Source organism: Moschus berezovskii, chromosome 5 (assembly GCF_049115385.1).
Source record: "Moschus berezovskii isolate FMDL1 chromosome 5, NW_MosBer_1.0, whole genome shotgun sequence".
Taxonomy (NCBI): domain Eukaryota; kingdom Metazoa; phylum Chordata; class Mammalia; order Artiodactyla; family Moschidae; genus Moschus; species Moschus berezovskii.
Window position 1 is genome coordinate 93,845,173 of NC_142464.1, and position 27,666 is coordinate 93,872,838.

The 27,666-nt window shown below is 37.0% G+C and overlaps 1 protein-coding gene across 4 annotated transcripts; it reads right to left on the reverse strand.

The window, feature by feature from the left end:
• Positions 1-27,666, reverse strand: LOC129561721 (UDP-glucuronosyltransferase 2B4-like). 4 transcript variants are annotated; one of them, XM_088836068.1, is made up of 6 exons: positions 26,937-27,666; positions 25,927-26,075; positions 12,985-13,116; positions 12,420-12,507; positions 11,136-11,355; positions 1-277 (listed from the first exon to the last, which is right to left on the reverse strand). In XM_088836068.1, exons 1-6 carry the CDS (start codon positions 27,664-27,666, stop codon positions 1-3), a joined length of 1,596 nt encoding a protein of 531 aa, XP_088692194.1. The 4 variants fall into 4 exon arrangements, with proteins under 4 accessions (XP_088692194.1, XP_088692195.1, XP_088692197.1 ...); XM_088836069.1 differs by having other exon boundaries at positions 25,927-26,071; positions 26,933-27,666; XM_088836071.1 differs by having other exon boundaries at positions 25,927-26,076; positions 27,190-27,657.

Sequence of the window (27,666 nt, forward strand, 5' to 3'; positions counted from 1 at the left end):
CTACTCCCTCTTCTTCTTTCCTGTTTTAAGAAACTTTCGGTAACAAAATAGATAACATTTTGTGATGACAAATGCAGCAGTTGCGACACATGCTAGCAGGAATCCAATCACATCCAGAGAATGGTACTGGTACCAGGTGAAGTTGTGGGCGGCTGGCCGCAGGTGCTTAGCTCCTTTGTGGCGCATGACAAACTCAATCCAGAAGACTGCTCGGTCAAGGGGTTTCATAGGCTGATCATGTTGAATGGTTGATAACCACATCACATTCTCTTTATACCTGAAGAAAAATCAAATAGACATCAGTTTATAGAATGAACTAGAAAAGATAAGTATGTAACATTTTCATACAGATGATAAAATTGAGTGTTTCATAGAGTGGAAGAAATAAAGATTATTTCCCTCAGAGTTGATTAGACACCTTAGCTTATGTAATGCAACTTATTAAATGCATAGGATTTCAAGCTACAAAAAAAGAGAAAATTGGAAAGAGAAACACTTGCAATTTAAAGAATGAATGAATTAAATCCCAAAGGCCAGTAAAGAGAAAGGAAATACATATTTTGAGTGTTCAAAGTTTGAGCTATCCAGTTCAGTTCAGTTCAGTTCAGTCGCTCAGTCGTGTCCGACTCTCCACGACCCCATGAATCACAGCACACCTGGCCTCCCTGTCCATCACCAACTCCCGGAGTTCACTCAAACTCATGTCCACAGAGTCGGTGATGCCATCCAGCCATCTCACTCTCGGTCGTCCCCTTCTTCTCCCGCCCCCCAGTAAAAGTTGGTAATAAATTCTGGTGGATAGATTTAAAAATACTATCATAATCCAGAAATAGGAGACATATCCATGATGAGATTCAGCGACATGTCCAGGCAGTACTGATCAGGAGTTGATGTTGACATCATATTAGTGAACTAGTATTTAGAAGTATGGAAGTGAAGTGCCTTGGTTTGAATCTTAACTCTGATTATCTGCCTTTTTTCATTGTCAGATGGAATGTTAGGAATAGTATCTTTTCTGATTATCTGGAGGAATAATACATTGATTCTTAGGGGTATTCTTGGGCTTCCTTCATAGTTCAGTTGGTAAAGAGTCTGCCCTGGTTCAATTCCTGGGTCAGGAAGATCCTCTGGAGAAAGGATAGGCTACCCACTCCAGTATTCTACCCACTGCAGTGTTCGTGGGCTTCCCATGTGGCTTAGCTGGTAAAGAATCTGCCTGCAAAGTGGGAGACCTGGGTTCGATCCTTGGGTTGGGAAGATCACCTGAAGAAGGGAGAGGCTACAGAGAGCCTGGAGTGTGAAATCAAGTGGGCCTTAAGAAGCATTACTATGAAAAAAACTAGAGGAGGTAATAGAATTCCAGATGAACTATTTCAAATCCTAAAAGGTGATGCTGTTAAAGTGCTGCACTCAATATGTCAACAGATTTGGAAAATTCATCAGTGGCCACAGGACAGAAAAAGTCAGCTTTCATTCCAATTCCAAAGAACAGCAATGCTAAAGAATGTTCAAGCTACCATACAGCTGTGTTTATTTCATATATTAGCAAGGTTATAACCAAAATCCTTCAAGCTGGACTTCAGCAACGTGAACCAAGAACTTCCAGATGTGCAATCTGGGTTTAGAAAAGATAGAGAAACAGAGATCAAATTGCCAACATTTGCTTGATCATGGAGAAAGCAAGTGAATTCCAGAAAAACATCTAGTTCTACTTAATTGACCACACTAAAGCCTTTGACTGTGTGGATTACAACAAAATGTGCAAAATTCTTAAAGAGATGGGAATACCAGACTACCTTACCTATCTCCTAAGAAACCTGTATGCAGGTCAAGAAGCAATAGTTAGAACCAGACATGGAAAAATGAACTACTTCAAAATTGGGAAAGGAGTATCTCAAGGCTCTATATTGTGACCCTGCTTTTTTAACTTCTATGCAGAGAACATCATTTGAATTGACAGACTAGATGAATCACAAGCTGGAATCAAGATTGTCAGGAGAAACATCAACAACCTCATATATGCAGATGAGGTTACCACTCTAAATCAACATTCGGAGAGAGGGAACAAGATGGCAGAGGAATAGGATGGTGAGACCACTTTCTCCCCAACAAATTCATCAAGAGAACATTTGAACGCGGAGTGAAGTCCACAAAACAATTTTTGAATGCCGGTAGAGGACATCAGTTCAGTTCAGTCACTCAGTCGTGTCCGACTCTCCACGACCCCATGAATCACAGCACGCCAGGCCTCCCTGTCCATCACCAACTCCCATAGTTCACTCAAACTCATGTCCACAGAGTCGGTGATGCCATCCAGCCATCTCATTCTCCGTCGTCCCCTTCTCCTCCCGCCCCCAACCTTTCCTAGCATCAGAGTCTTTTCCAGTGAGTCAACTCGTCACATGAGGTGGCCAAAGTATTGCAGTTTCAGCTTTAGCATCAGTCCTTCCAATGAACACCCAGGATTGATCTCCTTTAGAATGGACTGGGTGGATCTTCTTGCAGTACAAGGGACTCTCAAGAGTCTTCTCCAACACCACAGTTCAAAAGCATCAGTTCTTCGGCAATCAGCTTTCTTCACAGTCCAACTCTCACATCTATACATGACCACTGGAAAAACCATAGCCTTGACTAGATGGACCTTGGTTGGCAAAGTAATGTCTCTGCTTTTTAATATACTATCAAGGTTGGTCATAACTTTCCTTCCAAGGAGTAAGCGTCTTTTCATTTCATGGCTGCAATCAGCATCTGCAGTGATTTTGGAGCCCAAAAAAATAAAGTCTGACACTGTTTCCACTGTTTCCCCATCTATTTCCCATGAAGTGATGGGACCAGATGCCATGATCTTTGTTTTCTGAATGTTGAGCTTCAAGCCAACTTTTTCACTCTCCTCTTTCACCTTCCTCAAGAGGCTTTTGAGTTCCTCTTCACTTTCTGCCATAAGGGTAGTGTCATCTGCATATCTGAGGTTATTGATATTTCTCCCAGCAATCTTGATTCCAGCTTGTGCTTCTTCCAGCCCAGCGTTCCTCATGATGTACTCTGCATATAAGTAAAGTAAGCAAGGTGACAATATACAGCCTTGATGACCTCCTTTTCCTATTTGGAACCAGTCTGGCACCCAGAAAAGCAGCCCATTGTCTTCAAAAGGAGGTAGGAAAAAACATAAAAGATGAAAAGAGAGACAAAAGAGGTAAGGACGGAGCTCTGTCCTGGGAAGGGAGGCTTTAAAAAGAGAGAAGTTTCCAAACACCAGGAAACACTCTCACTGGCGAGTCTGTGGCGAGCCTTAGAACCTCAGAGGGCCATATAACAGAGAAAAAAAAAAGAAATAATTAAAACCCACATATTACCCACCAAAAGGTAACTCCCAGAGGAGAAGCAGCGCAGACGCCTGCATCCGCCATTAGCAAGCGGGGGCTGGGCAGGGAGGAGCCGGCTGAACTGCTTAGGGAGAGGACTGGGCCTGAATGCTGCGAGAACAATCCGAGAGAATTAACTGGGGATAGCAAAGCAGACTGGGATAGCTTCCCCGTGAAAAGGCAAAAAGCCCTAACCTAAGACTCCGCCATCCCCGCTCACAGAACAAAGGACTGAGCAGAGTGAGCCTGCTGTGGTCAGCCCATCCCCCATTCCCCACCAAGACAGGCAGGGGAGGGCAGCCAGAGCTGGAGGGGGCAACTGTGGCCCCAGAGAGGCATCTGATACCAAACTGCAGGCAGGCTTCGTTGCTAATCAAGGCTTCTTGGGCCAGGGCCAGTTGATATCCACCTGAGAAGGTGCGCCGGTTGTACACCCAGAATCCCAAATGGCAGGGACCGGGGAGGCAATAAGTCTCAGCGACCATGCTTGCCAAACACCTGGTCACCTGAGCTGCTCGGACCGGGGAAGGCACAAAACTCAGGCCCAACCAAGTCTGTGCCTTTGTGGAGTACCTGAGAACCTGAACTTGAGACGATCAGACCTGGGAAGTGCATACCCAGGGCCAGCCTCGGACAGTTCCCAGCAAAGCAACCTAGAACCTGTGCAGTGTAGACGGGGACAGCACAGGCGCTGTGAGCGGGGGCAAACCCAGTGTGGCCGAGACAGTGCGAGCACTCCCTACAGATGCCAGAGATATGTGTCTGCAGTGTTCCTCCCTTCCCAGAACAGGACTGAACAAATGAGCCTTAAAAAGTGTCCACCACCACCCCCTAGTGTCAGGGTGGAAATTTGACACTGAAGAGACCAGCAAACAAGCTAAAACAGAGGGAACTACCTTGGAAATGACATAGAAGTCTAGAGGCTACTCCAAGAATAAGACAGAAAACCAGAGGCAAGAGGCTTAAGCCCGAATCCTGAGAACACCAGAGAACTCCTGACTCCAGGGAACATTAATTGATAGGAACTCATCAAACGCCTCCATACCTACACTAAAAGTAAGCACCACCCAAGGGCCAAAAAGTTCCAGAGCAAGACATACCACACAAATTCTCCAGCAACACAGGAAAATAGCCCTGAGCTTCAATATACAGGCTGCCCAAAGTCACTCCAAACCCATTGACATCTCATAACTCATTACTGGACACTTCATTGCACTCCAGAGAGAAGAAATCCAGCTCCACCCACCAGAACACCGACACAAGCTTCCCTAACCAGGGAACCTTGACAAGTCACCCGTCCAACCCCACACACAGCGAGGAAACTACATAATAAAGAGAACTCCACAAACTGCCAGAAGACGGAAAGGCCACCCCAAGCAAAGCAATATAAGCGAGATGAAGAGGCAGAGAAATACCCAGCAAGTAAAGGAACAAGATAAATGCCCACAAACACAAACAAAAGAGGAAGATATAGGGAATCTACCTGATAAAGAATTTCGAATTTTAATGGTGAAAATGATTCAAAATCTTGAAAGCAAAATGGAGTTACAGATAAATAACCTGGAGAAAAGGATTAAGATGCAAGAAAGGTTTAATAAGGATTTAGAGGAAATAAAAAAGAGTCAATATACAATGAATAATGCAATAGATGAGATCAGAAACACTCTGGAGGGAACAAACAATAGAATAACGGAGGCAAAAGACAGGATAAACGAGCTAGAAGATAGAATTGTAGAAATAAATGACACAGAGAGGAAAAAAGAAAAACAAATTAAAAGAAATGAGGAAAATATTAGAGACCTCTGGGACAACGTTAAACGCCCCAACATTCGAATCATAGGAGTCCCAGAAGAAGAAGACAAAAAGAAAGACCATGAGAGAATACTTGAGGAGATAATAGTTGAAAACTTCCCTAAAATGGGGAAAGAAATAATCATCCAAGTCCAAGAAACCCAGAGAGTCCCTAACAGGATAAACCCAAGGTGAAATACTCCAAGACACATATTAATCAAATTAACAAAGATCAAACACAAAGGACAAATATTAAAAGCAGCAAGGGAAAAGCAGCAAATAACACACAAGGGAATTCCCATAAGGATAAAAGCTGATCTTTCAACAGAAACTCTTCAGGCAAGGAGGGAATGGCAAGACATACTTAAAGTGATGAAAGAAAATAACCTACAGCCCAGATTACTGTACCCAGCAAGGATCTCATTCAAATATGAAGGAGAAATCAAAAGCTTTATAGACAAGCAAAAGCTGAGAGAATTCAGCATCACCAAACCTGCTCTCTAACAAATGCTAAAGGATCTTCTCTAGATAGGAAACACAGAAAGGGTGTATAAACTCGAACCCAAAGCAATAAAGAAAATGGCAATGGGATCATACTTATCAATAATTACCTTAAATGTAAATGGGTTGAATGCCCCAACGAAAAGGCAAAGATTGGCTGAATGGATACAAAAACAAGACCCCTATATATGTTGTCTACAAGAGACCAACCTCGAAACAAGGGACACATACAGACTGAAAGTGAAGGGCTGGAAAAAGATATTCCATGCAAATAGAGACCAAAAGAAAGCAGGAGTAGCAATACTTATATGAGATAAAATAGACTTTAAAAAACAAAGGTTGTGAAAAGAGACAAAGAAGGAAACTACATAATGATCAAAGAAGAAGAAGATATAACAACTATAAATATTTGTGCACCCAACATAGGAGCACTGCAATATGTAAGACAATTATTCACAAGTATGAAAGGGGAAATTAACAACAATGCAATAATAGTGGGAGATTTTAATACCCCACTTACACCTATGGATAGATCAACTAAACAGGAAATTAACAAGGAAACACAAATTTTAAATGATACAATAGACCAGTTAGACCTAATAGATATCTATAGGACATTTCACCCCAAAACAATGAATTTCACCTTTTTCTCAAGCGCACACGGAACCTTTTCCAGGATAGATCACATCCTGGGCCATCAATCTAGCCTTGGTAAATTCAAAAAAATTGAAATCATTCCAAGCATCTTTTCTGACCACAATGCAGTAAGATTAGATCTCAATTACGGGAGAAAAACTATTAAAAATGCCAACATATGGAGGCTGAACAACATGCTGCTGAATAATGAACAAATCATAGAAGAAATCAAAAGAGAAATCAAAATATGCAGAGAAATGACTGAAAATGAAAACACGACAACCCAAAACCTCTGGGACACTGTAAAAGCAGTGCTAAGGGGAAGGTTCATAGCAATACAGGCACACCTCAAGAAACAAGAAAAAAGCAAACTAAATAACCTAACTCTACACCTAAAGAAACTAGAAAATCAACAAAGCCAAAAGCTGGTTCTTTGAGAGGGTGAATAAAATTGACAAACCACTAGCCAGACTCATCAAGAAACAAAGGGAGAAAAACCAAATCAATAAAATTAGAAATGAAAATGGAGAGATCACAACCGACAACACAGAAATACGAAGGGTCATTAGAGAATACTATCAGCAATTATATGGTAATAAAATGAATAACTTGGAAGAAATGGAAAATTCTTAGAAAAGTACAACCTTCCAAAACTGAACCAGGAAGAAATAGAAAATCTTAACAGACCCATCACAAGCATGGAATTAGAAGCTGTAATTAGAAATCTTCCAGCCCAGGTCGAGATGGCTTCACAGCTGAATTCTACCAAAAATTTAGAGAAGAGCTAACACCTATTCTACTCAAACACTTCCAGAAAACTGTGGAGGAAGGGAAACTTCCAAACTCATTCTATGAGGCCACCATCACCCTAATCCCCAAACCCGGTAAAGACCCCACAAAAAAAGAAAACTACAGGCCAATATCACTGATGAACATAGATGCAAAAATCCTTAACAAAATTCTAGCAATCAGAATCCAACAACACATTAATAAGATCATACATCATGACCAAGTGGGCTTTATCCCAGGAATACAAGGATTCTTCAATATCTGCAAATCAATCAATTGTAATACACCACATTAACAAACTGAAAAATAAAAATCATTTGATTATCTCAATAGATGCAGAGAAAGCCTTCGACAACATTCAACATCCATTTATGATAAAAAACCCTCCAGCAGGTGGGAATAGAAGGAACATACCCCAACATAATAAAAGCTATATATGACAAACCCACAGCAAACATTATCCTCAATGGTGAAAAACTGAAAGCATTTCCCCTAAAGTCAGGAACAAGACAAGGGTGCCCACTCTCACCACTACTATTCAACATAGTTCTGGAAGTTTTGGCTACAGCAATCAGAGCAGAAAAAAACATAAAAGGAATCCAAATTGGAAAAGAAGAAGTAAAATTTTCACTGTTCACTGATGACATGATCATCTACACAGAAAACCCTAAAGACTCTACCAGAAAACTACTAGAGCTAATCAATGAATACAGTAAAGTTGCAGGATATAAAATCAACACACAGAAATCCCTTGCATTCCTATACACTGGTAATGAGAAAATAGAGAAATTAAAGAAACTATTCCATTCACTGTTGCAATGAAAAGAATAAAATACTTAGGAATATATCTACCTAAAGAAACAAAAGACCTGTACATAGAGAACTATTAAACACTGGTGAAAGAAATAAGAGAGGACACTAATAGATGGAGAAATATACCGTGTTCATGGATTGGAGGAATAAATATTGTGAAAATGAGTATACTACCCAAAGTATTTTATACATTCAATGCAATGCCTATCAATCTACCAACGGTATTTTTCATAGAGGTAGAACAAATAATCTCACAATTTGTATGGAAATACAAAAAACCTTGAATAGCCAAAACAATCTTGAGGAAGAAGAATGGAACTGGGGGAATTAACCTGCCGGACTTCAGGCTCTACTGCAAAGCCACAGTCATCAAGACAGTATGGTACTGGCATAAAGACAGAAATATAGATCAATGGAACAAAATAGAAAGCCCAGAGATAAATCCACGAACTTATGGACACCTTATCTTTGACAAAGGAGGCAAGAATATAAAATGGAGAAAAGACAGTCTCTTTAACAAGTGGTGCTGGGAAAACTGGTCAGCCACTTGTAAAAGAATGAAACTAGAACACTTCCTAACACCATACACAAAAATAAACTCAAAATGTATTAAAGATCTAAATGTAAGACCAGAAACTATAAAACTCCTAGAGGAGAACATAGGCAAAACACTCTCCGACATAAATCACAGCAGGATCCTCCATGACCCACCTCCCAGAATATTGGAAATAAAAGCAAAAATAAACAAATTGGACCTAATTAAAATTAAAAGCTTCTGCACAGCAAAGGAAACTATAAGCAAGGTGAAAAGTCAGCCTTCACAATGGGAGAAAATTATAGCAAATGAAGCAACTGATGAAGGATTAATCTCAAAAATATACAAGCAGCTCCTGCAGCTCAATTCCAGAAAAATAAACGACCCAATCAAAAAATGGGCCAAAGAACTAAACAGATATTTCTCCAAAGAAGACATACTGATGGCTAACAAACACATGAAAAAATGCTCAACATCCCTCATAATCAGAGAAATGCAAATCAAAACCACAATGAGATACCATTTCACACCAGTCAGAATGGCTGCTATCCAGAAGTCTACATGCAATAAATGCTGGAGAGGGTGCGGAGAGAAGGGAACCCTCTTACACTGTTGGTGGGAATGCAAACTAGTACAGCCACTATGGAGAACAGTGTGGAGACTCCTTAAAAACCTGGAAATACAACTGCCATATGATCCAGCAATTGCACTCCTGGCCATACACACCGAGGAAATCAGAATTGAAAAAGACACATGTACTCCAATGTTCATCGCAGCACTGTTTATAATAGCGAGGACATGGGAGCAACCTAGATGTCCATCTGCAGACAAATGGATAAGAAAGCTGTAGTACATATACACAATGGAGCATTACTCAGCCATTAAAAAGAATGCATTTGAATCAGTTCTAATGAGATGGATGAAACTAGAGCCTATTATACAGAGTGAAGTAAGCCAGAAAGAAAAACACCAATACAGTATACTAACGCATACATATGGAATTTAGAAAGATGCAAATGATAACCCTGTATACGAGACAGCAAAAGAGACACAGATGTATAGAACAGTCTTTGGGACTCTGTGGGAGAGGGTGAGGTGGGATGATTTGGGAGAATGGCATTGAAACATGTATATTATCATATGTGAAACGAATCACCAGTTCAGGGTCGATGCATGTTACAGGATGCTCGGGGCTGGTGTGCAGGGATGACCCAGGGGGAGGATAAGGGGAGGAGGGAGGTGGGAGGGGGGTTCTGGTAGGTGAACTCATGTACACCCAGGGCAGATTCATGTCAATGTATGGCAAACCCAACCAATATAACATTGTAAAATAATTAGCCTCCAATAAAAATAATAAAAATAAATAAATATTAAAAAAATAAAATAAATTCTACTTTAAAAATAAATAAATAAAACTCAACATTCAAGAAACTAAAATCATGGCACCAGGTCCCATCACTTCAAGGCAAATAGAAAGGGAGAAAGTGAAAGCAGTGACTTTAAAAAAGCAGATTTTATTTTCTTGGGCTCCAAATTCACTGTGGATGGTGACTGCAACCACAAAATTAAAAGATGTTTTCTCCTTGGAAGAAAAGCTATGACAAACTTAGACAGCATTTTAAAAAGCAGAGACATCACTTTGCCAACAAAGGTCTGTGTAGTCAAAGCTATGGTTTTTCCAGTAGTCACGTACAAATGTGAGAGTTGGACCATAAAGAAGACTGAAGACCAAAAAAATTTATGCTTTTGAATTGTGGTGCTGGAGGAGACTCTTGAGAATACCTTGGACTGTAAGGAGATCAAGCCAGCCAATCTTAAAGGACATCAACCCTGAATATTCACTGGAAGGACTGATGCTGAAGCTGCGGCTTCAATACTTTGGCCACCTGATGTGAAGGGCAGACACATTAGAGAAGACCCTGATGCTGGGAAAGATTGAAGGCCTGTTCTGTGAAAAAGACAGTGGAAGCACTGCATTTTTGAGAAGAGGGCAGTGATTGAGAAATATTTTTATAATACAATAGGGAAAGACTATAAAGAAGTACAAAGAGCAAGTGTTAGTTGTTCAGTCATGTCTGACTCTGTGCGACCTCACCAACTGTAGCCCACCAGGCTCCTCTGTCCATGGAATTCTCCAGGCAAGAATACTGCAGCGGGCTGCTATTCACTTCTTCAGGGGATCTTCCTGACCCAGGGAGTGAACCCAGGTCTCCTCAAGCAGATTCTTTACTTTCTGAGCTACCTGGAAAGTCCTAATGTAATGGGAATTTGAGATGAATTATGTCATGGTGATTTACTAAAATTAAGCCATCTTTGAAGAATTTAAAACGTTTGTGGATTTTACATGCTGAAAGAAAGTATGCAGATGAGTCCTCATAGTATTCATGGTTCCCTACTTTAACTTTGTTCTCAGTTCTTCCTCTTACTCCTTGTTACCTTTGAGGGATTCTTCACAACCTAATAAGTTCTTTCAAAATTTATCCACCATCCTTGAACCTTTGACAAACGTTCTCCCTACAACCATGGAAAAAACTTAAAGTGACACAGTAGGCTATTGTTGATCGTTTTCAAAACACTGAGCAAATCTTACTCCTCTGTTTTTATGTGACAACCCCTTGCTACCTCTCATGTCTTCCCAAGCGAACTTCTCTAGACATAGTATATAGTAATATATATGTACATGTACATATACATATATATATACTCACGAAGGATTATTAATGACTTCGTTCAATGCATCAAGCAAATCTCTTGTTGACATTGTTTCCAAGTCCAATCTGACAGCTGCTCCCTTGGCCTTCATATGAGCGATGTTATCAGGTTGATCAGCAAACAAAGGAATGCCCACCATAGGGATCCCATGGTAGATGGCCTCATAAATGCCATTGGTTCCACCATGAGTTATAAAAGCTTTGGTTTTTGGATGACCTAGGATTGAATGAATTTCAGTAAAATTATTCATTGAGTCTTAGAAATAAAATGAATACTAGAAGGCACTGAAAGAAACAGTGTATTTTAGATAACAGATGATTATACCCAGGAAACTTCATTTAAATTGCTATCATAACTCTGAGCCAGAATCCACTAATTCTGCTGGAGAGCTCAAGTGAAGACTTCCTTAAAGAAGAGCTTTGTCATTTGAGCTTCATAAATTCAAGATTGGCAGGTAAACAAATTGAAAGAACATTCTGGGTAAAAGAAACCGCATGAACAATAATCACATCAAAACAAATAAACAGGGAGGGCATGTCAGAAATATAGTCTATTAAAGAAATCCTGAAGACATTTAGTTTGATAGGAACGGTTTCAAGTCCAAAGGAAGGGTAATACTAGTGGTACTGGAACCCAAGGATGGAAAATCTGTATTTTATCATAAAATGTGTAATTTTTCAAGAAAAACATTGTGATACAAATGAAGTTATTTATTTAACAGGAACAGACTCACAGATTTAAAGAATGAATTCACTCTTATCGGGGGGAAGTGTGGGGTGGGGAGGGACAGATGGGGTTTTGGATTGACAGGTACACACTGCTATATTTAAAATAGGTAATCAACAAGACTCTACTATAAAATAAGACTATATATATTTTTATTATAGAAAATAAAGAACTACTGGTAATAAAAGATGAGCTGTTGTATTTTAATAGTATTTAAAGTATCCTTATAGAGTGGACAAGTGTAAAGAGAGAGTTCAGAGACAGAACAACAATCTACAAAGTTATTTACAATTTCACTGTGAAAAGTAATTACAGTTAAAATAAAGATTTTTGATTTAGGCCATAAGAAAATGCATTGTGTATAATGAAATGAGAATTTTTATATTTTCTTTTTTTTTTCTTTTCCCCTAAGGCTGGAAATAACAATGAGGAAATAACTTTATCTTTTCGAGTTTTTCAATAATAAATACTCAATAAGTTTGTTTTGTGTTGAAGTACTATCAGTCTGCTCAGCTGTTATTCTTGTTTTCAATATTTGTTCTACCAAGTCTCACCAAGAAGGTCATTCTGGGGGATCCAGTCATACAGCCGAGTATTGGGTCCTAAGGTGTCTGGTTTTTTGCCAGTGTATCTCCATAACACCTGTTAGAGTAAAGGAAATACCTTATTCCATAACTTAAACTTCACAGTTGTAGCATTAGAGTTTTGTACAGGTTTAAAGACATCTAGATAAATGTCTTGTGTATGACAGATAAGGAAATAAGGATCAGAGATTTTAAGTAAAAACTACTAATGCATTGGTCTGAACAGGAATGCACACATTTTACATAATTAATTGTTATGTTAAATCAAATATGGCAGGCAATCAGATTTCACACATGATGCCATAGACAAATGAGATTTTCCTTGACAATTTAACTATTTAAGAAATTGTTAGGTGATCTTGATTCTATTGTCAAAATATTAGTGGCAAATTACTAATAATCTACACTTATATTTTGAGATAAGTTGGAGCTATCATAATAGTTTTTTTTCTTGCAGGATATAATTGTAATCAGATCTTTTACATTATTTAAGGGACCCATTAAATAGTTGACGCTTTTAAATTACTATATGTACCTTTTGTGGAATCTGGGCAAGGGCTGATGCAATTGTATTGGCTCTTTCTTCTGTCATGTTAGTGATCATTGATCCCAGAGTAAACACCACAATACCATTTTCTCCAGAGCTCTGGACAAACTCTTCCAGTTCCTATAAAAAAGAATTTGCTCCATCACAAAAGAGCAACAACATGACAAACATTACTTAAAGGATGCCTACAAACAGCTAAAGAGAGAAAATCTAATCTTGAATTATTAAAAATTATAATTTTTAAAAAGTTTAAAAAAGTGTAGTAAAATACACGTAAGATAAATTTGCCATCTTAATCAATCCTAAATGATTCAGTCAAGTCAAGTCAAGTGTTAGGCACTAAGTCATGTCTGACTGTGACCCCATGGGCTGTATCCTGCCATGTTCCTCTGTCCATGGAATTCTCCAGGCAAGAATACTGAAGTGGGTTGCCATTCCATTCTCCAGGGGGATCTTTCTGACCCAGGGATTGAACCCAGGTCTCCTGCATTGCAGGCAGATTTTTTTATCAGATGAGCTACCAGGGAATCCCTTATGGTTCAGTAGCGTTAAGTATATTCATGTTGTGCAACCAGTCTCCAGAAGTCTTCGTCTTGGAAGACTGGAAGTCTGATCCCACTAAGAAACTCCATTTTCCTCCTTCTCCAGCTTTCTGGCAAACTTCAGTCTTCTCTATGTTTCTACAAATTTGATTAGCTTAGATACCTCGTATAAGTTGAATTATTTAGTATTTGACTTTTTGGACTGTCTTATTTCATTTAAAGTTCACCCACGGTGTGCAATGTGTCATATTTCCTTTTAATGGCTGAATAATGTTTTATTGTTTGTAAATACCACATTTTGTTAATGGATTTATCTGTTGATGGACACTTGAGTTGCTTCACTCCTTTGGCTCTAGTGGATAGTGCTTTCATGCGCATGGTGTGCAAATATCTCATTGGGATCCTCATTTCAATTCTTTTTGGATATAGAAGAGGAATTGCTAGATCATATGGTTATTTATTTTTTGAGGAAACTCCATAACGTTTTAAGTAATGGGTGTTTTTAATTTCCGAGGTCCTTTGGAAGAAGATGTGTCACATGAGGTCAATTTTTTCTATTGTGTATATTTGTGCACTTGTGTGTATGTACAAGCAAGAAATGAGATAGAGCCAGTACACAGTAGTGATGAGGTGTGCTTAGTCACTTCAGTCATGTCCAACTCTTTGCAATCCTATGGACTGTAGCCCACCAGGCTCCTCTGTCCATGGGGATTCTCCAGGCCAGAATACTGGAGTGATTTGCCATGCCTTCCTCCAAGGGATCTTCCCAACCCAGGGATTGAACCCAGGTCTCCTCTATAATGTTATTAATTACTAACATAGATTCATTACTTTCATCAATACTCTCTACACTAAAATAATTCCACATCATTCAGTGCACTTTATTATAAAAAAAAATGTAGAGGCAAAATTTTCCTGGATAGTTGGTCAAAATCATATATTCATTTTTAAAATTTCTCTTTTCTCTTTCAAACTCATTATTCTTTTCTTTCTGGAAAACAATGACCCAAGTCTTTCACCATAAAGTATTTATTTTCTGATCATAACTATTGTCATTAAACTTCTTTTAAAAAGTAGTTTTTGCAGAAAGAATAAGATTTTTTTCAAACTGTAACCTTGCTGACTGTATTGTGTTGTACATTCTTTGAAAGTGTAATGTCATCCTGATATCAGTTTCAATATTAAGTTCACTGAACTTTCTTATGATTTAACATGGTCCATCCAGTATTGTGTGTATTTCCAGGGACTTGTAGCAGCCTTTAAAGTTACCTGTCTTCATTGTTTTGTCTCATTCTCTTACTACCCAAAGCTGCTTATCTTTTCCATGGAAAATGGATCCCTATTGTATTATTGCAGAAGTTCCTTTATTTAATAATTAATCACTGATATGGACTGTTTATTCTCACTTTTTGACATCTTTATGAAAATAATATGAACTCATGGTGAAAAAGTATGCAAAATACAAAAAATTATAAAAATAAAGTAAGATGTACTCATTTTCACTGTCAAGAAATAGTTTAAAATTCATATGCTCTTTTTAAAGATGAAAAAGATTTTTTACATTTTACATAAAACATATTATTTAATGTATATAATATATTGATTTGATGCATTTATATACTGTAATAGAATTGTCATTTTCATGATATTTTGTGCCTCTATCATGCTGCATAACTATAATTTCTGTGATTGGAATAATTAATTAAGATGCAGTCTCTTAGCAAATTTGATGATTATAATATAATATTGTTGTCTATATTCACTGTTCTGTACCTTAGATCTTCAGGATTTATTTTTCTATAAGAGGCAAGTTGACACTCTTGAAAGACATCTCTCCTATTCTCCTACCTGACAGATCCTGGTTACCATTGTATTAATATTACTCTCTGTTTTTAAAAGTTTTAAGATTTTTAAGATTCCACATATAAGGGATATCATATAGTATTTGGCTCTCTCTGTCTTTTCAAAAAATAAACAAAAATACCAAACTTTAGCTAGACTAACAAAAGAAAGAAAAAGACTCATATAAATAAAATTAGAAACTAAAGTGGAGACATTACAGCTGTTACTACAACTACATAGGCTCTTAAGAAATTATTGTGTAGAATTATATACTAACAAATTACATTACCAAAAAGAATGAATAAATTTCTAGAAACACAGTCTATCAAGACTGAATCAGGAAGAACTAGAAGATCTTGACAGTCACAATAGCTAAATATATTCACTTAGTTTCAAAAACCTCCCAACAGAGAAAACCCCAGAACCTCAATGGCTTCTCTGACAAATTAGATGAAATATTTAAAAAATGATTAATGACAGTTCTTCAAAAACTTTTCTAAAAAATTAAAGAGAAGGAACACTTCTGAACTCATTCTACAAGACCAGTATTACCTTTATACCAAATCAATAAGGATATGAATATAGATGCAAAAATTCTCATCCAAATATCTGCAAGTCAAACTCAAGAACACATTGAAAGGATTACATACCATAACCAGATGAGATTTATTCCTGGGATTAAGGATGGTTCAATGTACCCAAATCAATTAATGTAATATATTCCATTACAAAGGATGGTTCAATGTACCCAAATCAATTAATGTAATATATTCCATTAATGAAATGAAATTTAAAATAACTTGTTCATGCTAATAGATGTGGAATAACATTTGACAAGATGTAACATTCTTTCCTGATAAAAACCCTCAACACTGTGATTGTAGAAGGAAGATATTTCAGCATAAGTCATATATAACAAACCCAAAGTTAGCATCATGTTCAATAGTGAAAATTTGAAAGCTTTTCCTCTAATATCAGGAACAAGACAAGGATGCCCACTCTCACACTCATTACATATATTATAGTATTAGAAGTCCTAGCTAGAGTAACTAGGCAAGACAAAGAAATAAGACATCCAAGTCAGGAAGGAAGAAGTAAAATAATTTCTTTTGCAAATGATATATATATATATATATTTTAATACAGAAAATCCCAGAGATTCAGCCAAAAACCTGAACCAATTGGCAACTTCAGTAAAGTTGTAGGATAGAAAATTAGCATAAGGAAATTAGTTGTGTTAAAGTTCACATTATAAGGACTTCCCTGGTGGTCCAGTGATTAAGAATCCATCCACCAATGCAGTGTACATGGATTCGATCCCTCATCTGGGAACTAAGACCCCACATGCCACAAAGCATCTAAGTTCATGCACCAAAAAGACTGAGCCTTCAATCACAATGTACTTAAATAACACTGAATATCATATGCTTTTAACAATTTTGTTAAATTTGATGTTTGAAACATTTTAATTTGCATTTCCATGATTAACAGTGTGGCTGAAAAAGTGTCAGTTGGATTTCTAAATAAAAATAATGAAACATCTGAAAAAAACTATCCCATTCATAATTGGATCAAAAACTAGAAAATAACTAGAAATAAGTTTAACCAATGAGGTGAAAGAGAGAGGTGAAAGATCTGTATAGGGATAACTACAAGACTTTGTAGAAAGAAATAAAGCACAAATAAATGGAAAGTCATCTTGTGTTCATGATCTCAAGAGGTAATATTTTTAAAATATTGACACTACCCAAAGCCAAAGGCATCATACCTAACAATTTTAGATAGTACAAAACTATGATGTTTAAAACAATATGGCACAGGCCTAAAAAAGACAAATAGATCAGTGGAACAGAATACAGAATCCAGAATTAAAACCCTGCATTTACAGGGAAAGCCTTTGACAAAATCCAGCATTCATTTATGATAAAAACACTCCAAAAAGCAGACATAGAAGGAACATACCTCAACATAATGAAAACTATATTTGATAAACCCACAGCAAACATTATCCTCAATGGTGAAAAATTGAAACCATTTCCCCTAAAGTCAGGAAGAAGACAAGGGTGCCCACTCTCACCACTACTATTCAACATAGTTTTGGAAGTCCTAGACGTTGCAGTCAGAGAAGAAAAAGAAATAAAAAGAATCCAGATTGAAAAAGAAGTAAAACTTTCATTGTTTGCAGATGACATGATCCTCTACATAGAAAACCCTAAAGACTCCACCAGAAAATTACTAGAGCTAATCAATGAATATAGTAAAGTTGCAGGATATAAAATAAACATGCAGAAATCCCTTGCACTCCTATATACTAACAATGAGAGAACAGAAAGAGAACTGAAAGAAACAATTCCATTCACCATTGCAACGAAAAGAATAAAACACTTAGGAATAAATCTAAAGAAACAAAAGACCTATATATAGAAGACTAAAAAACACTAGTGAAAGAAATCAAAGATGATACAAATGGACGGAGAAATATACCATGTTCATGGATCAGAAGAATCAATATAGTGAAAATGAGTATACTATCCCAAAGCAATCTATAGATTTAATGCAGTCCCTTTAAAGCTACCAACAGTATTTTTCATAGAACTAGAACAAATAATTTCACAATTTGTATGCCTCGAATAGCCAAAGCAATCTTCAGGAAGAAGAATGGAACAGGGGGAATCAACCTGCCGGACTTCAGGCTCTACTACAAAGCCACAGTCATCAAGATGGTATGGTACTGGCATAAAGACAGAAATATAGATCAATGGAACAAAATAGAAAGCCCAGAGATAAATCCATGCACCTTTGGACACCTTATCTTTGACAAAGGAGGAAAGAATATAAAATGGAGAAAAGACAGTCTCTTTAACAAGTGGTGCTGGGAAAACTGGTCAGCCACTTGTAAAAGAATGAAACTAGAACACTTCCTGACACCATACACAAAAATAAACTCAAAATGGATTAAAGATCTAAATGTAAGACCAGAAACTATAAAACTCCTAGAGGAAAACATAGGCAAAACACTCTCCGACATAAATCACAGCAGGATCCTCTATGACCTAACTCCCAGAGTAATGGAAGTAAAAGCAAAAATAAAGAAATGGAACCTAATTAAACTTAAAAGCTTTTGAACAACGATGAAAACTATAAGCAAGGTGAAAAGACAGCCTTCAGAATGGGAGAAAATTATAGCAAATGAAGCAGCTGACAAAGAATTAATCTCAAAAATATACAAGCAGTTCCTGCAGCTCAATTCCAGAAAAATAAATGACCCAATCAATAAATGGGCCAAAAAAACTAAACAGACATTTCTCCAAAGAAGACATACAAATGGCTAACAAACACATGAAAAGATGCTCGCCATCACTCATTATCAGAGAAATGCACATCAAAACCACAGTAAGGTACCATCTCATGCCGGTCAGAATCTCATGCCAGCTGCTATCAAAAAGTCTACAAACAATAAATGCTGGAGAGGGTGTGGAGAAAACGAACCCTCTTACACTGTTGGTGGGAATACAAACTAATACAGCCACTATGGAGAACAGTGTGGAAAGTCTTTAAAAAACTGAAAATAGAGCTGGCATACGTCCCAGTAATCCCACTGCTGGGGATACATGCCGAGAAAACCAGAATTGAAAGAGACACGTGTACTCCAAGGTCCATCGCAGCACTGTTTACAATAGCCAGGACATGGAAGCAACCTAGATGTTCATCAGCAGACGAATGGAAAAGAAAGCTGTGGTACATAAACACAATGGAATATTACTCAGATATTGAAAAGAATGCATTTGAATCAGTTCTAATGAGGTGGATGAAGTATTATACAGAGTGAAGTAAGTCAGAAAGAAAAACACCAGTACAGTATATTATCACATATATATGGAATTTAGAAAGATGGTAACTATATGTGAGATAGCAAAAGAGACACAGATGTAAAGAGACTTTTAGACTCTGTGGGAGAAGGAGAGGGTGGAATGTTTTGAGGGAATAGCATTGAAACATGTATATTACCATATGTGAAATAGATCATCAGTCCAAGTTCGATGTATGAAACAGGGCACTCAAAGCCAGTGCACTGGGACAACCCTGAGGGATGGGATGGGGAGGGAGGTGGGAGGGGGATTCAGAATGGGGGACACATGTACACCCATGGCTGATTCATGTCAATGTATGGCAAAATCCATTACAATATTGTAAAGTAATTAATCTCCAATTACAATAAATAAATAAATTAATTAAAAACCCCTGCATTTATAGACAACTAATATTCAACAAAGGAGGCAAGAACATTCAATGAGGAAACTGGATAAACACATGTGAAAAAGTGATATGAGACCCCTTTATTACACCTGTCACAAAAATCAACTCAAAATGAATCAGAGACTTAAAATAAGGCCAAACACTATAACTCTCCTAAAAGTAAACATAGGGAAAAAGCTCCTTGACACTGGTTTTGGAAATATTTTCTTTGGATATGACACCAAAACCATGACAAAAGAAAAAATCAAGTAGATCTACAGGAAATTTCTAAGCTTCTCCACCATAAAAGGAACAACCAACCAGATAAAAATATACATAATAAATGGAAGAAAAATTTTACAAACCACATATTGAAGGGATAATATCATATATATATTTATACCCTTCAATATGTGGTTTGTAAAATTTTATTTTAATTTTATATATATTTCATATATATATTTATACATAATATGTATAAATATTATATACATATATATTATATATACATATATATAAATGTTATATACATATGCTGTGCTTAGTTGCTTAGTTGTGTTCGATTCTTTGCGACACCATGGACTGTAGCCCGCCATGCTCCTCTGTCCATGGAGATTCTCCAGGCAAGAATACTGGAGTGGGTTGCCATGTCCTCCTTCATGGGATCTTACCCACCCAGGGATCAAACCTAGGTCTCCCACATTATAGGTGGATTCTTTACCATCTGAGCCACCAGGGAAGCCTATATTATACAAACTTCTAACAGGTGTGAGTTGATAGCTCATTGTAGTTTTGATTTGAATTTCCTTGATAACTAGTGATGTTGAGCATCTTTTCACATACTTAATGGCAATTTAGATGTCTTTTTTGGAAAACTATTTTCTTTTTTTCTCCATTTTTAAAATTTTTCTTTTGTGTTGTATGATTTACATATATATATATATATATATACACACATACATATAGATATATATAGATCTTCCTGACCCAGGGATTGAACCAGGGTCTCCTGAATTGCAGGTGAATTCTTTACCATCTGAGCCACCAGGGAAGAAGCCATATATATACATATGAGTTACATTTATATGTAACTCATACAACATAACAAGAAAAATTTATTTAAAGAATGGGGAAACAGACAATTTTCCAAAGAAGACATACAAACGGCCATTAGATATATGAAAAGATGCTCAACCTCACTAATTATCAAGGAAATTCAAGTCAAAACTACAATGAACTGTCACCTCACACCTGTTAGAAATTTACCACCAGCAGGAGAAAACTGTTGGTGAGAACGTGGAGAAAAGTACATTGTCAGTGTACATTGTACATTGTCAGTGGGAATGTAAATTTATTAAGACACCATGGAAAACAAAATGAAGGTTTGTAAAAAAAAAATTAAAAATAGGTCTACTATGTGATGTGGTAATTCCAATTTTTGATGCATATCCTGAAGAAATAAAAACAGGATAGCAGAGACATATATGCTCCCATGTTTGTGAAAGTCCACTCAGTCATGTCTGATTCTTTGCCATCCCCTGGACTCTACAGTTCGTGGAATTCTCCAGGTCAGAATACTAGAATGGGTAGCAGTTCCCTTCTCCAGGAGAGCTTCCCAACCCAGGGATTGACCTGGGGTCTCCTGAATTGCCGGCGGATTCTTTACCAGCTGAGCTACCAGGGAAGCCCAAGTTTATTGTACTATTATCCACAGTAGCCAAGGGAAAGAATCAAGTATCCATCAACGAATGAATACACATAACAGACGTGTATTCAAAATACACATACACACACACAGAATGAGATGTTATTCATCCATGAGAAAGAAGGAAATCCTGTCATTTTTGACAACATGGATTGGCTTTGATGGCTTTATGCTAAAACTTGTGTTTTCATTCTAATTTTACTCCACTCTTATAAGGAAATACACATTGTGACACATATTTTGAAAGTTGCAATTTAACTTATATTTTTATCCTACAAGAAAACTGTGATCTTATTATATCTATATTTTCCAACTAAAACTCATACTATAGCTGATTTAGTGTTATTAAGTATTGTTTGATCAAATGATTGGTATGGTATGATATGTATACTATAATTTATTTAATTATTGCTTAAAAAGCAGAGACATTACTTTGCCAACCAAGGTCCGTCTAGTCAAGGCTAAACTCCAATACTTTGGCCACCTCATGCGATGAGTTGACTCACTGGAAAAGACTGATGCTGGGAGGGATTGAGGGCGGGAGGAGAAGGGGACCACAGAGAATGAGATGGCTGGATGGCATCACCGACTCAATGGACATGAGTTTGAGTGAACTCCGGGAATTGGTGATGGACAGGGAGGCCTGGCGTGCTGCGATTCATGGGGTTGCAAAGAGTCGGACATGACTGAGCGACTGAACTGAACTGAATTTTGGATATTTAAATTACTTCTAGTGTTGCATTTTATGAATTACTGCCCAAAATATTGTTTGGTACATCTTTATTTCCCTCTGTATGGTCTCATGGGTGTATACTATGAAATAAAAAGCTGTAAGCATTTTTAAGTTTCTTGATTCATTTTTCCAAATTTCTTAAATCTTTAAACAAGAGAGAAGGGACATGTGTATAACCTACAGCTGATTCATGCTTATGTTTGGCAGAAACCAACACAATTCTATAAAGCAATTATACTTCAATTAAAAATTAAATAAATTTAAAATAAGAAAGATCATACATCATGGTCAAGTGGGCTTTATCAAAAAAAGTTTTTTCTGAGAATCCAATAATGAATGGAAAAGTAAGGAGTTTGATGAAATAGTTTCTTTATATAATGAAATCTTCACAGTCACTGACTTGGATTTAAATCTTGTTTTCAACTTAATAACAACAGCTACTATTAACTAGTTATCATTATCCTACTATTCATCTTTTCTTTTTTTCTTATTCCTCCCCTCCTTCCCTCCCCTCCTACTAACACTATCACTACTATACGCTATCAATATTTATATATTATATATTTATATCTATATATTATATATCACTAGATTACAGTATCACTACTACTACTATAACACTAACACTATTCCTGAAATTAAAATGGGGAAATCTTAAAAACAAATAGGATTAGGTAGCACAGAACTTCACTAATCTCATCTCTCTTTGTATATACTATGAAAGGTGCAAATGATTTGCAATTCACAGTTTTATTTTTTTTTTAATATCAATTTAATTTTCTCACCAGCAAGGGGAAGACAAAAGGAACTCTTAAGGGATCACAAAGTAGTTAGCTAAATATTGTTTTCTTCCTATTTATGTCTTTCAGTTCAGTTCAGTCGCTCAGTCGTGTCCGACTCTTTGCGACCCCATGAATCACAGCACACCAGGCCTCCCTGTCCACCGACTCCCAGAGTTCACAACTCATGTCCATCGAGTCGGTGATGCCATCCAGCCATCTCATTCTCTGTGGTCCCCTTCTCCTCCCGCCCCCAATCCCTCCCAGCATCAGACTCTTTTCCAGTGAGTCAACTCGTCGCATGAGGTGGCCAAAGTATTGGAGTTTCGGCTTTAGCATAAGTCAATTTAAATGAGATCATATCAATTTAAAACAGATTAGATTCTTGCTTACCTTCATAAAGAATTCTTCGTAATTTTAAAGTATGGGAAGTTTTCGGATTCAAGAGATGCAAATTATTTGATCTCTAAGGTTTGTGCAGAATTTATGGTTCTACCTGCAGGTATATTTTTCCTGTGCTCATTCTCTTAGCTATGATGTTGAAATGCACATTTCTGAAGGGAGCTTTACCGAGCTTTTCTTTAGCGTAGGTGTAGACACAAAACAGTTGTCCTAATAAACTTAGTGATCTTTTGTAATCTGTAAATTTTAAAACCCTGGGACTGCAAATGAAGGATGGTTTAAATACTGATGTGAAAGTTAGGAAGTGTTGAATTTGACTGTAAAAACTGTTAAGTCATACATTTATATGGTTGAAGAATGGTCTTTTTTAGCTAGAGCACTGGTGAAGAGCTGCAATCCTTGGAAAAGAATTTTAGCATTTCATCTTGGTTATCTGAGAGCCAAACCTTAACAAAATTCTTAACATTAAAAACTTTTAAATTAAATGTTTTTAATTATATTTTAACTTAAATTTTATTAAATGTATTATTATTTAATTAGTTTTATTTTTTAATTAAAAAACTTCACTGACTCTTTGGGATATATACTTTTTAGGACTTTGCTAGATTATATTGATTTAATCTTGATGTATTGGAAAACCATTTTCTATTAGTTTAGAAATTAGATCCAAGTGGCTGGTACACATTGTGTTATTGATACTATGGAATAGCAACAAAATGAAAATGATTACAGTAGTTAATATTTCTTTTGACTCACTGAATAAGTGCCAAAGGCATTTGTTTCATACGAACAAATATTTTTCCCCACAACAATATGAAGTTGATTCTATTACTATAAGAGTTAGTGTGGTCATATCTCTATGAATATCGTAGTCTAGTTTTGCATCATTGTTGCCTGTAATTCACAAAAAACTGCTAAATGGTGTCCCTTTCCACTCTGGCCTCTTTACAAGGCAACCCATTGACTAAATCCTGTGTGTGAATTTTTTGGTAATGTGATCACCTCTCTCCCTCTCTTTAGCCTTTTAGTTTTCTTCCTAATGCTCCTACTAGATGCTTCAGTTCAGTCCAGTCACTCAGTCCTGTCCTACTCTTTGTGACCCCACGGACTGCAGCACGCCAGGCCTCCCTGTCCATCACCAACTCCCGGAGTTTACCCAAACTCATGTCCATTGAGTCGGTGATGTTATCCAACCATCTCTTCCTCTGTCATCCGCTTCTCCACCTGCCCTCAATCTTTCCCAGCATCAGGGTCTTTTCCATTGAGTCGGTTCTTCATATCAGGTGGCCAAAGTTTTGGAGTTTCAGCTTCAACATCAGTCCTTCCAATGAATATTCAGGACTGATTTCCTTTAGGATAGACTGGTTGGATCTCCTTGTAGTTCAAGGGACTCTCAAGAGTCTTCTCCGACACCACAGTTCAAAAGCATCAATTCTTCGGCGCTCAGCTTTCTTTATAGTCCAACTCTCACATCTATACATGACTACTGAAAAAACCATAGCCTTGACTAGATGGACCTTTGTTGGCAAAGCAATGTCTCTGCTTTTTAATATGCTGTCTGGGCTGGTCATAACTTTTCTTCCAAGGAGTAAGCATGTTTTAATTTCATGGCTGCAGTCACCATCTGCAGTGATTTTGGAGCCCAAAATAAAATAAAGTCTGCCACTGTTTCCCCATCTATTTGCCATGAAGTAATGGGACGAGATGCCATGATCTTAGTGTTCTGAATGTTGAGCTTTAAGCCAACTTTTTACTCTCCTCTTTCACTTTCCCCAAGAGGTCTTTAGTTCTTTGCTTTCTGCTATAAGGGTGGTGTCATCTGCATATCTGAGGTTATTGATATTTCTCCCAGCAATCTTGATTCCAGCGTGTGCTTCATCCAGCCCTGCATTTCTCATTATGTACTCTGCATATAAGCTAAATAAGCAGGGTGACAATATACAGCCTTGATGTACTCCTTTTCCTATTTGGAACCAGTCTGTTGTTTCATGGTTGCTTGTCTCTAACTCACCTCTTTGGCATCATCATCTGTCTCTTTACTCAGTCTCTTCACATTTAATGTAAACTTGGACTTCTTTGGTACTGCCATTACTATACTACCAGCTTTCCTTTTGAGTCTTCCTCCACACCTGCCCTATCCCTTCTACTTATTCCTGAACATCCTTCAGATCTCAATCTTAATATCAGTGCTTCAGAGACACTTTCTATAATTCATGCTGGATGTTTCCTTATTATTGTGGTCTTCCCTTATTATAACAATTTTCACACAATTTTTATTACTTATTGGTATTCTATGTTTCCAGTAGAGTGGGAGGTGGCAGAAACTGTATCTACACCATTTCTCTGCATATTAGCACTTACTTCTAGAATATCTAGTCATTTTAAAAATTATTCTTTTTATTTTATAATTCTTCTAAATATCATTCTTTACTATGTGCTGAATAATGAAGGTCATATTTTTACTGCCATAGTCTCAAATTCTCCCACTGATACCACTTTATTCTGTATTGATACCGAAATTTAGATATTTGTGTTGCTGTAGAAATAAATGTATGAGTTTCTAATTGTCAAGTCATATTATCAGCATCCCACATCTCTCTCATTATAACTGAGCATTCTAAATAAAGAATGTAGGATTATTCTTATCAAAAATGTAATGTAGACAAAACAATATAAACAGGAATAGGTAACCTTAGGCAGGGGTTTGGCAGGTTTGCAGTGAAGGCCTCCAACAAATTCAAAATTTGGTAGTAGTGGGTGAGGAAATTGAAAATCCCAGTAGGTTCGAATGAGCCACATTTCAGCTTTTCCCATTGTCTCTGCTAATGTAGTCTGTCTTCCTACAATGAAAAGCAAAGACACCAAGAGTTAGATGAAGTCATAATATTGTCATGTGAATATATTAGCTAATTTTTTGAAAGGAGCTTCGAATGATATAGTCAAAGATATTTGAAAGTGTCTGTATTCTGGTAAAGCAAATAAACATGTATGTGTATAGTACATGTCTTCCCTGGTGGCTCAGTGGTAAAGAATCCACCTGTCAATGCAGGAGACGTAGGTTCAACCCCTGGGTTGGGAAGATACTCTGGAGTACAAAATGGCAACCCACTCAAGTATTCTTTCCTGGGGAATCCCATGGACAGAGGAGCCTGGCATGCTGCAGTCCATGGGGTTGCAAAGAGTTGGACCCAACTTAATGGCTAAGCAACAACAATGGCATATTATATCATATTGTATCATATCATATCATGTCACACTATATAATACAATATAACATAATACAGAAGCTGAAGTACACAAATAGAAAAAAAAATTCTAAATGCTACCTAGATACTTGTGCTATAGATATTTGTGTATTTCAATCAATCTGTCTTCTTTTATTGAGACATTATATGAGGTTTCTAGTGACTTTTTTTACATTAAAAAAGGAAGTTCAGTCATATGGATATATAACTGCTTGGAAAATTCATAAGTGCTTCAAATTTGTGGTTTATGACTTCCTGGAGTGTCTGGACAAGTAATGGGCAACAGGGTTATACCTTATTCTATAATTTAATATTTTTATATATTTATTAGATAATTTTATATTTACATTTTGTTGTTTCACTTATGAGACAAAGTTTTGTGACTTTATACAAATTCATTTTCCAAGGCACTAGGAAAGTTAGGACTTCACAGTACCAATTAAAAACATGACTTACCTAGTACTTCACTGTAAAATTGATTCCATTTCTTCTCATTAAATGCCTGGAACCAAAAGTCAAAATAAAGTACATATATCATATTTTTTACCCTCTCCATGAATGTCATTTGATCACTTAATTCTGACATAACAACAGGTACATAGGATGGTGGAAATGAAAGGCCCCCACTATACTTTTCAATTGAAAAACCAGGAGAGAAGCGGAGACTGTACACTAAAGGTACTTTAAGTATCTCAGCTAGCAGTTCAGCACAGGGTCCAATGGCATCTGCAAGAATGACATCAAAACTTGATTCCTGTAGTTTTGTTATAAGTTTCTTGTTTGAAACAACTTCTTCACACATCTTCATGGCAACATCAGAATATTTCCAAAATAAACTTTGCACTGCTGAAAAATATGACAAAAATGAGTCTTTTTCCATATATGTCCATTCCTCAAGCAAATCCTTGAAGATATACTCAAAATCATCTTTAGTTAAAGATACAGGGAAAATCTCAAATTTGATACCAAATTCTTCTCTGGTATTAATAAAAATGGAAGCTGAAGATGTCATAACAGTCACCTCATGACCCCTTGAGACCAGTTCATCAAGAATTGTCTTTATATTTATCCAATGACTATATTCCACTGGCCACACCAGCACCTTTCCACAATTTCCAGAGTTGAAGTAGCAAGTCAGCTGTAGCAGCAGCAGAAATGAGAACCATTTCATAGACATCATATTCAT

Coding starts and splice junctions, on each gene's coding strand:
- LOC129561721 (XM_088836068.1), bottom strand. CDS start 27,666: ATGAATATGATGTCTATGAAATGGTTCTCATTTCTGCTGCTGCTACAG. Junction 13,117..25,926: donor CTGCCAAACCCCTGCCTAAG/GTTACCTATTCC, acceptor TCTTTTTTATAG/GAACTGGAAGAGTTTGTCCA. Junction 278..11,135: donor GAAGTCATTAATAATCCTTC/GTGAGTATATAT, acceptor ATTTTTCTTCAG/GTATAAAGAGAATGTGATGT.